Source organism: Stenella coeruleoalba, assembly GCF_951394435.1.
Source record: "Stenella coeruleoalba genome assembly, chromosome: 5".
NCBI classification, from domain to species: Eukaryota; Metazoa; Chordata; class Mammalia; order Artiodactyla; family Delphinidae; genus Stenella; species Stenella coeruleoalba.
Genome location: NC_137150.1, coordinates 128,803,994 through 128,819,067, shown reverse-complemented (window position 1 = coordinate 128,819,067; position 15,074 = coordinate 128,803,994). Strand labels below are relative to the sequence as shown.

The window sequence follows — 15,074 nt, the reverse complement described above, 5'->3', positions numbered from 1 at the left end:
GTTTGCTTTTTGGATTCTGTAGGATTCTATAAAATAGATTGGTTTTATTTGGTAAGCTATCGTAGGAAAGCCAATATTATAGCCATCTAAGTTCTAGTTTTTCTTGTTTTTATGCAACATCAGACTTTATGAGCAGAGTCCTAAAGTCAGCTTCCTTAAAAACAAACCTGACTTTTGTAACCAGAAAGAACCTTAGAGATTTTCTAAGTTAACCTTCATTTTTCAAATTAGGAAATAGGCCCAGGTTGGTTAAGAGCTTTGGTTAAGAGCTTCGTCTAAGGTCATAAAGCCAGAATAGTGGTAAAGCTTGGACTAAAATAGAAGCTCTCATTACCTACAATTTTTTAAATAAGGAGATAAAACAGTTTTGGGGGCACTACCCAATCTGCACTTGGATTTTTTTTTTTTTTTTCCAGATTGCTTTGAAATGAGCCAAGTTGCAAATTCCTTTCTTCTCAGCCCTTAAACCAAAAGAAGCTCTGGGAACATGGATCACCATGCTTTTGGGGGTGGATTTACAGTTTTTTCCCTTGCTTCCCCACCCCACGAAAATAAACCAGTTGCTGTCAGCTATCTACCCCAGTAACTATTTCAGAAAATTTGGGCAAATGATAAGTCCCATTGTTCATATTGAAGTAATTTACCACTATTATATGTTAATTGTTCTTTAGCAAAATTAATGAACAAAAATTTAATATTTGTAGAGCATTTTAAAATCTGTCTTTAAAGTTCATTCATTATTCATTGAATATATCTGCACTGTTGATAGCAGGTATCAAAGAAGTTTAAGACAATCTCTGCTCTCAAGGAACTTACAGTTTCATTGGAAATAACACATACACAGATGAAACATTATAAATAATAATACAACCTAGTGAGTGCTCTAGAGATTCAGAGAAAAGCAGTGATGAGTATGGGCTGGCATGGATGGGGGAGACTTCACAAAGCAGGTGGGATTTATACTAAATCTCAAATAAGGGATGTGATTTTCATAAATAAAGAAGAAGGGGAATATTTATGGTTGGGAAGATAGAATGAACAAAGCATGGAAGCATACATAAGCAAGGCTTAGTGGGGAATAGGGAAGATACCAGCCTTCTTAGAACTTGAGGAGGAGGCATGGGGGATGATGTTGAGGCCACGATGATGAAAGGAGGTAATATGGTACAAGTAATATTTTGGCAAGTCTACTTTTTGATCTTGCTTCTAATCTTTGCTTTAATTTTATGGTTTTAGGCATGTTCTAGTTCAGATAAACATGCTTTAGTAACTCCTTGGCTAAAAGGAGATATCCTTGGCGAGAAATTGGTAACCTTGGCAGATCATCTTTGTAATAAGGACTTGGAATCCACAGTACCTTCTGAATCTTACTTCTCAGAAAGATGGTCTCTTTTAAGCTTGGTATTATCCCAACATGTTAAAAATGGTAGGTAAAAATATGGCTTTTGTTTTTTAGTAGGGAGGGAGTAGTTTTTTCACCTTTTGGGAGGATACCATGCTGCTCAGTTTGCATAATATTAGTTGAGAATAACAAGATTTAGTTCACTCAAATATCTGAATTTTGTAAGCACCCTAAATGTTTATAAATCTCTGTAACATGACTTGGAAGATATTTAATACTTTTAGTTTTATATTTTAAAGGGTTTTGAATTTAGCCATTCACTCTAATTTTGTCTAGCATTGCTTTTTTACTTAATTTAAAATAGCTTTTTTTAATGTGAGGGCTTTTATGTGTGGGGAACAGATTGATTTGTTGATGTGATTTTCTTTTATATAAAACATAAACAACTTTTTTAAAAAAAAAAACAACACATGGCGAGACCAAGATGGAATGTTAACCCCAAGTAAAGTATTAAAATACATTGGTTAAAAAATTAAAAACAAAGATTAAAAAAAGGAAAACACACTGTTAATATTTCTTGTATTTTGTCTGTTTGAATTTTTTCCTGTAGATTACTTGATTGGAGAAGTATATGTTGAAAGAATTATTGTTAAACTTCATGAAACTTTATCCAAAGCAAAGAAATTGTCAGAAGCTGAAAATAATGACTCATCAGTGTCTTTTATCTGTGATGTGGCCTATAACTATTTCAGCTCAGCAAAAGGATGCTTGCTAATGCCATCATCTGAAGATTTATTGTTAACTCTCTTTCAGTTGTGTGCTGAGAGCAAAGAAAAAACACATTTGCCAGGTAATAGCCTACTGCTCAAATGTTTTGTTGGGAATCTCCGGCTCTGATCTTCATAGTGTAAGTGCCCAGGCTTTATTAATTGAATCATAATGTGTTTGAACTTTGAAAGCATTTTGAGTAAAGGACTACAAATCTTAAACACTTTCAGCTTTAGAAACCAAGTTAAAGGTGTATGTAGACATTATGTCTAAAGTTTTTACTTGATATCAAGGAAACGGTTTTGAAAGGGGCCATGATAGGTGAGTTAGCATCTTAGCTCCTTCACTCAGTAGCTCTCACAAGTTGCTTAATTTCTTGTTGCCTCAGTTTCCATATTTATAAAGGGGGACATTAATACCTTCTTCTCTTATAGTTAAAGACATTCAATCTTGGTGTATAGTAAAATGAAATTGAGATTCCCTTTTTAAGGACTATATTCCTGTCTTATATGTTAATTCAGACTTATTTGTGAAAGGAATGTAAAAAATACTCTTAAAAAAAAAAAGGTTTTAATGGAAAAGCCTCCTCCCCAACCCTTTCTTTAATACTAACTTTTCTATTTGAAAATGGTATAATATTTTTTATATCTCCAAAAGGTCAACTCTCTTATAAATAAGTTCAGAGCAGAAAAAAGCTGACTTTAAAAATCTTAGCATTTTTACATTTATATGGCATGAGTTAGCTTACATTATTGTGTATTTATGACATAGTTATTTTGTTTTAGCCGTTGAATAGTAATTTTATGTTTTCTTAATGGTACCTTACAAATCTCAGATCTGCAATGAGTTCTTTCAGACATTTTGTACTGATTATAGTTACTTCATAGGGATTATGAATCACTGTTGACATCTTGATTTTAGACTTTCTTATCAGTAAACTGAAAAATACTTGGCTCTCTGGTGTGAATTTATTGGTCCATCAAACTGGCGACACATATAAACAGAGTACCTTCCTACGTTTATCTGCTCTGTGGCTGAAAAACCAAGTTCAGTCTTCATCATTGGATATCACAAGGTAACCTTTTTTTGTGCTCAGTTGCAGAGTGTCTCTTTAGTAATTGATCATTGTCCTTAATAAGGTTCCATGATTAGTGTGAATGCCTATGAAAAATGACTTGTTGGGCTTACCTGGTGGCACAGTGGTTGAGAGTCCACCTGCCGATGCAGGGGACGCGGGTTCGTGCCCCGGTCCGGGAAGATCCCACATGCCGCGGAGCATCTGGGCCCGTGAACCATGGCCGCTGAGCCTGCGTGTCTGGAGCCTGTGCTCCGCAACGGGAGAGACCACAACAGTGAGACGCCCGCGTACCGCAAAAAAAAAAAAAAAAAAAAAAAAAAGACTTGTTATGTAAGAAATCTACAGGATTCTAAGGGAAGATCCAAACAGATTTTTTCAAAAGGATTTTGTTTTAATGATCATGCATTTAAGCTCAATTAATTGGAGAGTGATTTGTTTTGACCATAATAATTGATGGTTAGTGATGTGATAGGGGTGCTGTCCTGTGTCTTAGGCTGGTATGGATTGTAACCGTAAACTCTTATGGCCGCCACGGACAATGATTGTCCTTCATTGTTTAGTTTTTGGGGGAGTCTGGTAGCCACTGTTGTAAGGCGTTGAATTGCAGATGTATTTCACATTTCATGCCTAAATCCATATATAAAAATGAAAACTAAGAGAATGCATCCAGAGCTACTGGGGTTGGGTTAAATCTTTTTCTGATTATCATACTCTTTTAATGGAATAAAGTAGCTATATTTCAGAAATATCTGATCTGAAATAGGTCATTCACCTTCTTTCTGAACTAGAAGCAGCACTTGATTTCAATTATAAAATGTTGGATAAAATCCCCTGTTTGATTGTGTGTAAGTCACGAGGGGAGGGTGGAGAGAGAGACGATTTACTTTTATTTTGAATTGTCTTTTTTGTTCATTAAATACCCTATCTTCCGTAGGGTATTTAATGTATACCAGGGTATTCAAATTGGTTATAACATAACTGTAGTGGTTAAGTTATTTGCATTATTTTCAGTCTTCAGGTCCTCTTGTCTGCTGTTGATGATTTGCTAAATGCGCTTCTAGAGAGTGAAGATACTTATCTTCTGGGAGTTTATATAGGAAGTGTAATGCCAGACAACAGCGAATGGGAAAAGATGAGACAGTCTCTTCCTATGCAGGTATGTTTGAGATTGGAGGGTACTTATTTTATTCTGAAGTTTGGATTTCATGCAAGCTTAAATATTTTAATTTTATTCTGGGGAAGAAAAAAAGTAAATGAAATGAGTATCTTACTTTGCGTTTCTGCCTTTGAATGCTCCTGTGTTGGGTGTTTGCTGTTTGCAAGTTACCAGTTGACACTTGGCAGTTGCCATGGTACAAGGTAAATAAGACCTTGTTCTGTCCTGAAGGAATCCTAAAGAAACACACACGTTGATAATTTCTGTTTGTAGAAACCAAACTTCTAGGCTTCTGTGGTTTTACTAGTAAACTAGCAATAGCTTCATTTTTGAAGTTATTCTAATAACATTTTGAAGATATTTTAATAACTTTATTTTTGTTTGCTTCTTAATTGCAGAAGTAGTAATTAATTGAACTATTGAATGCTTTTGTGTATAATTTAATGTATTCTTTTTTTATAGTGGTTGCATAGACCTCTTTTAGAAGGAAGACTGAGTTTGAATTATGAGTGTTTCAAAACAGATTTTAGAGAACAAGATACAAAGAAACTTCCCAGCCATTTGTGTACTTCAGCATTATTGAGCAAAATGATATTAGTTGCACTGAAAAAGGAAATAGTCCTAGAAAATAATGAGCTTGAGAAAATAAGTAAGTATATATGAGCATTCAGATAAATACATATAAACCTTGAAGTAATTAAAATGTAATTTTGAAATAATTTTGATTATACTTCAATCTAAATCTTTAAAGAATCAAAAATCCTCAGCTCCTTTTAATTATTTTAACAATGAGAAACTTGAGGACACTTAAGAGATGAATGTTAAATTGCAAATCAAATGGAATCATACTGAATATCTTGCTGTAGTCTTGTTAGCAATAGAGCAGAATTTGATATAAGATGTTACTCTAGTTGGCATGACATCAATATAAGCGCATCCTATGGCACATAACCCTAAAGAAAATGGTTAAGTGAGTCTTGTGTTTCATCAAGGATTCTGAATTTTCAATTAACTTTGAATCAATCTACCTTTGTATAGGGCAATAATTTTTTTTCCCAGCAAGTGGAGCTTCAAATGTTGAATTTCAGAAGGATTTAAAAATTCCCCCATTCCAGGAAATGGTGTAGAATTGTAGGTAGCAGTGTGACCTGTACAAAATGGCCTGAAAGGACTTGCATAATTCCTGTATCAGTTTTGATTGTGAGCCCTCAGCTGAGTACAGTTACTAGCAAAGGAGAATATTGTGCTCTGTGGAAGAAAGCTGGAACACCTCTCGTGGTGAGCGAACTCCACGTGCAGTTGAGGTCGAGGAGATTAGCCTGCTCTTTACTTTACTCATAGAGTGAATCTGTCCAAAAACAACAATGGAAATTAGAGTAATAATTTTTGTTGTTTTTCTTATCTGGAACTTGCAAGGGATGGGATTTGATTTTTGAACGAGGTTTCAAGTCTTCTAACTCCAAAATCCATACCTGGCTTTATAAAAGAGAGTTGTGACTAATTATGTATTGAAAACCTGTGACATGCCAGGTTTTGTGATACTTGGTCATTTACTTCTCACAGTAGTCCCGTGAGGTAGACTTGTATTATCCTAGCTGATAACGATGTGTGCAGCTCATTTGAATCCAGACTAGTCTGTCACCTAGGCCCATGCCCTGTGTACTAGATCGTGCTCTCTCCCATTTCTTTTTTCTTTTTTTTTTTTTGCGATACGCGGGCCTCTCACTGTTTTGGCCTGTCCCGTTGCAGAGCACAGGCTCTGGACGCGCAGGCTCAGCGGCCATGGTTCACGGGCCCAGCCGCTCCGCAGCATGTGGGATCTTCCTGGACCGGGGCATGAACCCGTGTCCCCTGCATTGGCAGGCGGACTCTCAACCACTGCGCCACCAGGGAAGCCCCTCTCCCATTTCTTAACACATTGACTTGAACTTCTCAGGTCTTGGGTCACTTAGTTGTTTATCCTGGATGCAACTTCTTATCATTTGTGGCAAAAATAGTAGGAAGATTCTTCCAGTATCTCTCTCTGATAACTTAGGTTACTGTCACATTCTTAACTAATCAGAAAAGGGACCAAGTAATGTTTGGGAGAGGAGTGATATTTTGTATTAGGTATTCTCAGCTTTCATTATAGTTGAACATCAAATAGTTGAAAATCAGTTCATAGATATTGATTGATTGATTGATTGGCTGTGCTATGCGGCATGTGGGATCTTAGTTCCCCGTACTTGAACATCAAATAGTGGAAAATCAGTTCACAGATTATTGATTGCTTGATTGTGCTACGTAGCATGTGGGATCAGTTCCCCGACCACGGATCAAACCAGTGACCCCTGCATTGGAAGTGCAGAGTCTTAACCACTGGACCACCAGGGAAGTCCCAGTTCATAGATATTTTGAAATTAGTGGGCATAACAATGTTAGGGAATGGGGGGGACAAGTGAAAACAGTTCAAAGGTCTGTTCACAAAGTATACTCAATAATGTGTTGTCCATTCTGTTAGTTGCAGAACTGCTCTATTCATTGCAGTGGTATGAAGAATTAGACAATCCACCTATTTTTCTAACTGGATTTTGTGAAATGCTTCAAAAAATGAATATTACATATGATAACTTATGTGGACTTGGTAATACTTCTGGCCTTTTACAGCTGTTATTTAACAGGTAAGAATCTCTTTCAATTTCCATTTTTTTATGACTGTTTTGCTAGTTTATGGCTTGTGTCTTTAAAATGTAAGCCCACTTCATGCTAATCTTTGAATCAGAGAGTTTATCTAAATTAATCCCAATTCTTAATGATAAATACTTTGTGGATACTAAGTACTTGATTTACTCTTCTGGTGAGATATTTGGACTTTGCCTGTGTTATTAAATCCATAAATACCTTCAAGGGCCAGATGACAATCCTGTAGAAGTTATTTTAATTTGACATATGTAACCCATCCTTCCACTACTCTAAATTTAACCTTTTACCTTGCATGTTGTTGCAGGTGTGTCTTAATATCATAACCACAACACCCTCTCCCCTAGACGAGGAAGTAGGTATGAAAACAGAGTTATTGTAGAGGTTATAGCAGTTTGATGGTTAGCTCATTGAAATTACTGTGTTGAACTGCTCTCTTGAAGAGTTTTTCACTTGCCTGTAGTATTTTTCGTATGCTTTGCAGTATCAGAGGCCCCAGGCTGAACAGGTCTTCCTTTCCAGTCCCACTCTACATACTTGACACTCAGAACTTTCCTCAGTGGATATCAATACCTCCTTGCTTTCTCAACTTCAACAATCCTCGGTGTCCTCTGGGATATGTCCTCTTTCCAGCTGCAACCTCTGGTCCTCAAGCTTAATCTTTAAGGTCATCTCCCCTATTGGAACTTGAGGGGCTTTGGGATTGCCTTGGATGAGAGCTCAATATCAGCTGTAAAGGAGTTTCAGAAGTTAAGTTCCCAATCCTTTTGGTAACAGCAATTGTTTGGGTGCAGAAGTGCTGTGTGAATTGATACCCTTACAAGGTGATTTATTTAGTTCTGTATAAGGAATCCAGGTAAGCATTGTTTAAAACTCTTAAGTACACTTTAAAAACGGAATTTTTTTTCCTCTTTTAGATCCAGGGAAAATGGCACCCTTTGGTCTCTTATTATTGCTAAGTTGATCCTTTCCCGAAGTGTTTCATCTGATGAAGTAAAACGGCATTATAGGAGAAAAGAAGGGTATTCTTATTGAAAATACTTTTACTTTGAAATTTATTATGAGTGGTCACTTTGGCAACCCCAAACTAACAAACAGTCTCTAATGAGTCAGGAAAACAAGACTTAGGAAATGAGGAAATTAAAGAAAATGAGACTTAACAATTTAAATTGCATTAGGTTGTGACACGTCTTTTTTTTAATAAGCATTTTTAACCTTATAACATTTTGTTGAGGAATTTTATACGTGCTTTAAATAATTAACATTTCATAAACATGTTCTATTTTCCCCAGAAATCTCTCTGGTAAAATCTATCTTTTCCCCTTCCCTATCCTTCTTGCATCATTTTATTTCCTAAATGGAAATGATAAGGAAAGTTACTTACTCTTAACTTTATTCAATATCCTGTGATAAGCCATAATGGAAAAGAATATGAAAAGAATGTATATATATGTATAACTGAGTCATTTTGCTGAACAGCAGTAATAAACACAACATTGTAATTCAACTGTACTTCAATAAAAAATAAATTAAAAGAACTAAATTAAAAAAAAGGTTACTTACTCTTAAATAAGGATCATCCTATTGAAGAATATTCTAAAAACGCAATAAATGTGTTCTTAAGACAAATAGTGAGGTTGGACATACTAGAGATGTACTAGAGTTGATCATACTAGAGAAGCTGAACATTCAGATTAAACACCTAGCTGAAATTTACCAAGAGGCATTTTGAATTTACTGATTTACCAAGAAGAATTCAGAAATTATGTGTGTGTGTGTGTGTGTGTGTGTGTGTGTATGTATTCTGGTGCAGTAGAGTTGTAAGCTAAATTTTGATATTTTTAATCTTATTTAAAAATTTAAAACTATATTTTAGAAGAATTTATATATATATAAATTTATTTATTTGGCTGCATTGGGTTTTTGTTGCTGCACGCAGGCTTTCTCTAGTTGGTGATGAGCATGGGCTACCCTTCATTGTGGTGCACAGGCTTCTCATTGTGGTGACTTCTCTTTTTGCAGAAAACAGGTCTAGGTGCACAGGCTTCAGTAGTTGTGGCACGTGGGCTCAGTAGGTGTGGCTCGCCGGCTCTAGAGCGTGGGCTCAGTAGTTGTGGCACATGGGCTTAGTTGCTCCGCGGCATGTGGGATCTTCCCGGACCAGGGCTCGAACCTGTGTCCTCTGCATTGGCAGGTGGATTCTTAACCACTGTGCCACCAGGGAAGTCCTAAATATATTGTTTTGAGTTCAGTTATTAATGTGGATTATAGGTTCACATGCAATTATAAAAAATACAAAGAAATTCTGTGTACCTTTCATTCAGTTTCTTCCAGTGGTACCAGTTTGTATAACTTTAGTACAATTTCACAACCAAGAGAATGGCATTGATACATACAATTCACTGACCAAGTTTACTTGCACTCACGTGTTTGTGTGTGTGTTCTGTGTGGGTTACCACCACCACATTACAAGCTACAGAATAGTTTTATCATAAGGATCCCCTATGTTACCCTTTCTTGCCTCAGCCACCTCCCCTCTTACCATTCTCCTCACCTCTGGCAAACAATAATCTGTTCTCTATATAATTTTATCATTTGGGAATGTTATATAAACAGAGTCATATAGCATATGATCTTTTGATGTTAGCTTTTTTTTTTAAGTAATTTAATTTATTTTTGGCTACGTTGGGCCTTCGTTGCTGTGCGTGGGCTTTTTCTAGTTGTGGGGAGCGGGGGCTACTCTGCATTGCAGTGCGTGGGCTTCTTATTGCAGTGGCTTCTCTTTTTGCAGAGCACGGGCTCTAGGTGCGTGGGCTTCAGTAGGTGTGGCTCGCGGGCTCTAGAGCGCAGGCTCAGTAGTTGTGGCACACGGGCTTAGTTGCTCCACGGCATGTGGGATCTTCCTGGACCAGGGGTCAAACCCGTGTGCCCTGCATTGACAGGCAGATTCTTAACCACCGCCACCAGGGAAGTCCTGATATTAGCTTTTTTTATTCAGCATAATTTTTAATATTTTTCTGATTATAAAAGTCATAGGGAATTAACTAACTATTAAAAGTAATTGCAAATGAGATGGACATATACTTGACATACAGAAGTCAATATCTTTCTTATTCACCAGTAATAATCAGTTAAAAAAGGGCATAGGAAAAAAGAAATTCTGTTCACAATGACAACAAAACTGTAAATACCCAGAAATAAATTTAACAAAAATTTAAAATTGTAAAACTTAAGATCACAAAAGAAGGTGGGAAGATACATTATAAAAATTGTTGTATCTATAATTTCAGTGTAATGTCAATCACAATTTCAGCACCATTTTTTGAAAAACTTGACAAACTGTTCTAAACATAGTATGCATTTGAAGGAAGAAAATGCTTAAGAATAGCTGGGACATTTATGAAAGAGAAAAGTGAAAAGGACTTGCCCTACCAAAATAATAATTAAGCACTATGAAATTGGTGAACACGCAGATCACTGGATCAAAATAGAGTCCAGAAACCAGTCCACACATATATGAAAATTTAGTTTTTGATACAGGTGGTCTTTCAAATCAGTGAGATGAGTCAATAATAAATGACATTAGGAAAATTGGACATGTGTTTGAAAAAAATTGTGAGACCCACTCCCTTACATTATACATAAAAGTAAAGCCCAGATGAAAACTAAACGTAAAGAACAGACCTATAAAAGTATTAGGGGAAAATGAGACTGTATAATCTTGGCATGGGGAAGATCTTAAGCAAAGCACAAACCCAGAATCCATAAAAGAAACAATAGATACCTGATTTTGTAAAAACAAAAACCTTTGTGCCCATCAGCAGATAAATGGATAAACAAAAATGTGGTATATACATATAATGGATATAGTGGAATATTATTCTGCCTTAAAAAGGAAGGAAATTCTGACATGTTAAAATGTGGATGGGGAGGGTGGGCGGGAGACACCAGAGGGAGGAGAACGGGGATATTTGTATATGTATGGCTGGTTCACTTTGTTATACAGCAGAAACTAACACCATTGTAGAGCAATTATACTCGAATAAAGATGTTAAAAAAAATGTGGATGAACCTTGAGGACATAAGCTCAGTGAAAACAGTCACAAAAAGACAAATACTGTATGATTCCACTTATATGAGGTACGTAGCATAGTCAAATTCATAGAGACAGAAAGTAGAATGATGGTTGTCAGGAGCTGAAGGGAAGGGAGATGGAGAGTTCTTAATTAATGGATAGAGTTTCAGTTTTGTGAATGAAAATGTTCTGGGGATTGGTTGCACAACCATGTGAATGAACATAACACTGCTGAACTGTACACTTTAATATGGTAAATTTTACATAATGTGTACTTTACCACAATTTAAAAAGAAAACTTCTGTATGATAAAAGTACAGTAAGCAAAGGTTAAAGGGCAGGTCGCAAAATGGAAGAAAACACTTGCAAATTAATAAAGAATTAATATTCATAATATATAAATAGCTTCTATTAATAAAACTATTCAAATTGAAGAATGTGTCTAGGACTTGAACAGGTAATTCGTAGGTGAAATAGGCAAAGATAATTCATTTATGAAATGTGAAATACGAAAGAAATACAAATTAAAAGTAGTATATTTTATCTACCATATTGCCAGGAATTAAAAAGAGTCATTAAGTGTGTAGCAAACCAAGCTTGTACATTTTTAGTGAAAATGTAAATTGATTATGCTTTTTTGAAAAGCAACTTGAAATTATCAAAATATAATACACTCAAATCCTTTGATTTTGCAATTCTACTTCCAGGAATCTAGCCTGAAGAGGTATTTGCACATATGCAGAATAGTATCTGCTCGAAGACAGTTATTACAGCATTATTTGTAAGAGCAAAAATTTTGGGGGAAAAACCTAAATGTCCACTAACAGGGAAATAGTTAAATTATGATAGTGTGGAATATTGGGGGGTTTCTTTTTTAATTTATTTTTGGCTGCGTTGGGTCTTCATTGCTGCGCACGGGCTTTCCGTAGTTGCGGTGAGCGGGGGCTACTCTTCCTTGCGGTGCGCAGGCTTCTCATTGCAGTGGCTTCTCTTTTTGCAGAACACGGGCTCTAGGCACTCGGGCTTCAGTAGTTGTGGCACGCGGGCTCTGTAGTTGTGGCTCACGGGCTCTAGAGCCCAGGCTCAGTAGCTGTGTTGCACCGGCTTAGTTGCTCCGCGGCACGTGGGATCTTCCCGGACCCGGGCTCGAACCCGTGTCCCCTGCATTGGCAGGCAGATCTTTAATCACTGCGCCACCAGGGAAGTCCCTGGTTTTGTTTTTAATCTAGTTATATAGCTTTAAAGTGGAAAGCATGGACTTCCCTGGTCCAGGGAGGATGGGAGGGAGGCTCAAGAGGGAGGGGATATGGGGATATATGTATATGTATAGCTGATTCACTTAGTTGTACAACAGAAACTAACACAACGTTGTAAAACAATTATACTCCAATAAAGATATAAAAAACAATCTACAAAGTATGTAAGTGGCAAATAATACAAAACTTAGGTAAATAAAACCCAACTATATATGCACATATATGAATATCAGTTCATACAAACAACATGCAACTGGTACTCTTTAAATTGAATCAGTAGACTCTTAAAGAGAGCATAATCATGTATAATTTAAAAAAATTATACATGGTGAAAGTTATTTTAAAAATTAGAAACATGTGAAAAAGAGAAAGAAGCAGCAAAAAATAATTATCCACAGTTCGTCATCCAGACTCAGCAAGTGTCAGTCTCTTTCCTAGTTTCTTTTTTTTCTCTACAATTATTTTATATAGTGGAAATACTAGTCTTTCTGAATAGTCTGAATAAGAAGAATTTTCTGAAATAACTATTTAGGATAAATATAATTCATACCTTTTTTTTGTTCTTTAAACAGTTTTTTTCCACTAACAGAAGGTAATATGCATACCATTCAAAGTCTCTGTCCATTTTTGTCAAAAGAAGACAAGAAAGAATTCATTGCTCAATGTATACCTGCCCTTTTGGCCTGGACCAAGGAAGATGTTTGCAGTATTAATGGTTAGTTGCTTGGTAATAAATATTTCACTAATTATTGCTTGAGATGAAAGAAGTGTTTCTTAATATCTAAATCCAAATCTAGCAGAGATGAATTATAGTTAATTTTTTTCCTAGTTTATACTTTTGCTATATAACAAGTTGACTCAGTAGGACGAGTGTCATTGGAGAGTGGCTGTTACCATTTTGCAGGTCAGAAATGCTGCTGCCTTACGGGAAGATTCATAACCACAGATATCCTCTAATCATTTCTTTTCCATGTATAGCTTATTTTAGCTGTGCGTCATCTCTCCCTAGTCAACCAGTGATTGAACTTACAAAGGCAAAAGAGGGAACAGCTTTTGTTATGTTTTAAACTTTTCTGACATTCTGTACTCTATTAGTTCATTTGCTTATTAATTTAACAAGCACTTACTGACCCTGGCTATGTGGCAGTTCCTTTTGTAGAGAAGGTAGACATAAAGTTGTATGATAACTGACGTAGCAAAAAGATGTCATATGTGTGGAAGTGCAGAAAAGGAGTTTTCCACTTTGCTTTGAGGTGTTCTGGCTATTTCACAAAGAGAAATATTTCAACGGAGTGATGAAAGATAGTTTTCCGTATGGACACGACTGGGAAAGGTATTCCAGGTACACAAAAACATAGGAGAATGTAGATAGTTCATTTTGGTTGGCATTTAAGGTAGAAAGTTGGGGACAGAGCTGTTAGGGTTCACAAGAATATGGATTTTTGAAGAACAGATCATAAAGGCCTAGTTTTGTCAGTTATGGAGTTTGGACTTTAAGTGGTAGGAGGTAAGGAGCTATTGGCCCAAGTTAGATAGGAAGGTAGTAAGACTATCACATTTACGTTAGAAAGATTATTTTGACAACTGTGTGAAGGGTGAATGTGAGAGAAGAGAGATTAGGGGCAGAAGACTAGGTAGAGAGCTATGGGAATAATCATGAGAGATAAGAGAGCTTGAATCAAGGCACAGATGGAAAAGAGATGGAAATGAAAGATGCAGGAAGTAGAATTGATGGGGTTCTGTGATTATATTTCTGGATTGGGTATATGGAAGTACCTTTAGGCCTTATAGGAAACCCTATAGGAGACTTGAGTATTGGAAGGAGCATGGGGAAGGAGTATACAGGGAGCTAATGTTGAGTTTCAGACACATTAGGTTAAGGGGTCTTTGGAATAAATACTAAAATGGAGATTGTCAGTAAGCAATAGACTATTGGCTGGATGGAAATACTGCTTTCAAAGTTCATGTCATGTAGGTGATAGTATAACCTGTAAATGAGTATGAGCTTGTTCAGGGAGAGTGAAGAGTGAAAAGAACATCAAGGGAACACCAGTACATAGATTTAATAGGTATGTGGATGGAGGCACATTTGAGAATAAGGACTAAAGATAAAAAAAGATAAGCAAAAGCAGAGTTTTAGGTAATATTCATCACCCGTTAAATGCCACAGTTCAGCCATTGGCTTTGGCATTGTTGGAATGAATAGTGGTGAGAAAATGGGAGCAGATAGTCTGTTCTGCGTGTTTGGCAGAAAGGGACGTTGAAAGAGCTGAAAGCTGGAGATGAACACAAGGTCAAAGGGGAAATACATGTTGTGGGGACGGGGGGGGAATAGAAAATAGAGACGGAATAACTGATGATAGCTCCCACTGAGAAGGTGAGAGGGGAGGGCATGTAGGGCTGGATCTAGAGCAGTTAGAAGATACCAACCACGTATAGGTGAAGACAAGATAAGGAGAGGTGTAGGATGGACGCACATGTAGGTATAGAGGGGGTTGGGAACTTCATGGCTTCATGTCTCTTTAGGTCATTTAATAAGTAAAAACTGGATTGTAGATTTTAAGAAGGGTAGGGAAAGTTTGAAATAGTGGAAGAAGAATATGTCCATCAAAGAGCATAATGAAACAGAATTGCCTTGATAGCACAAAGGGCCAGCCGGTGTCAAAAATAAACTTTTGTGGCATTAAGCTTTACCGTTGAGCTCCCTTATGTAGTTAAAC

The 15,074-nt window shown here is 36.5% G+C and overlaps 1 protein-coding gene across 4 annotated transcripts in view; it reads left to right on the top strand.

The window, feature by feature from the left end:
* Nucleotides 1-15,074, top strand: part of LTN1 (listerin E3 ubiquitin protein ligase 1) — a 65,890-nt gene that overhangs the window by 32,025 nt on the left and 18,791 nt on the right. For 3 of the 4 annotated variants that reach the window (XM_079923115.1, XM_079923116.1, XM_079923114.1), the window contains 8 exons: nt 1,237-1,426; nt 1,953-2,192; nt 3,032-3,185; nt 4,200-4,344; nt 4,807-4,993; nt 6,845-7,004; nt 7,941-8,045; nt 12,927-13,069. In XM_079923115.1, coding sequence (XP_079779241.1) covers nt 1,237-1,426; nt 1,953-2,192; nt 3,032-3,185; nt 4,200-4,344; nt 4,807-4,993; nt 6,845-7,004; nt 7,941-8,045; nt 12,927-13,069 — 1,324 coding nt within the window. The remainder of the gene's footprint in view (nt 1-1,236; nt 1,427-1,952; nt 2,193-3,031; nt 3,186-4,199; nt 4,345-4,806; nt 4,994-6,844; nt 7,005-7,940; nt 8,046-12,926; nt 13,070-15,074) is intronic. The other variant, XM_079923117.1, reaches the window with a different exon arrangement.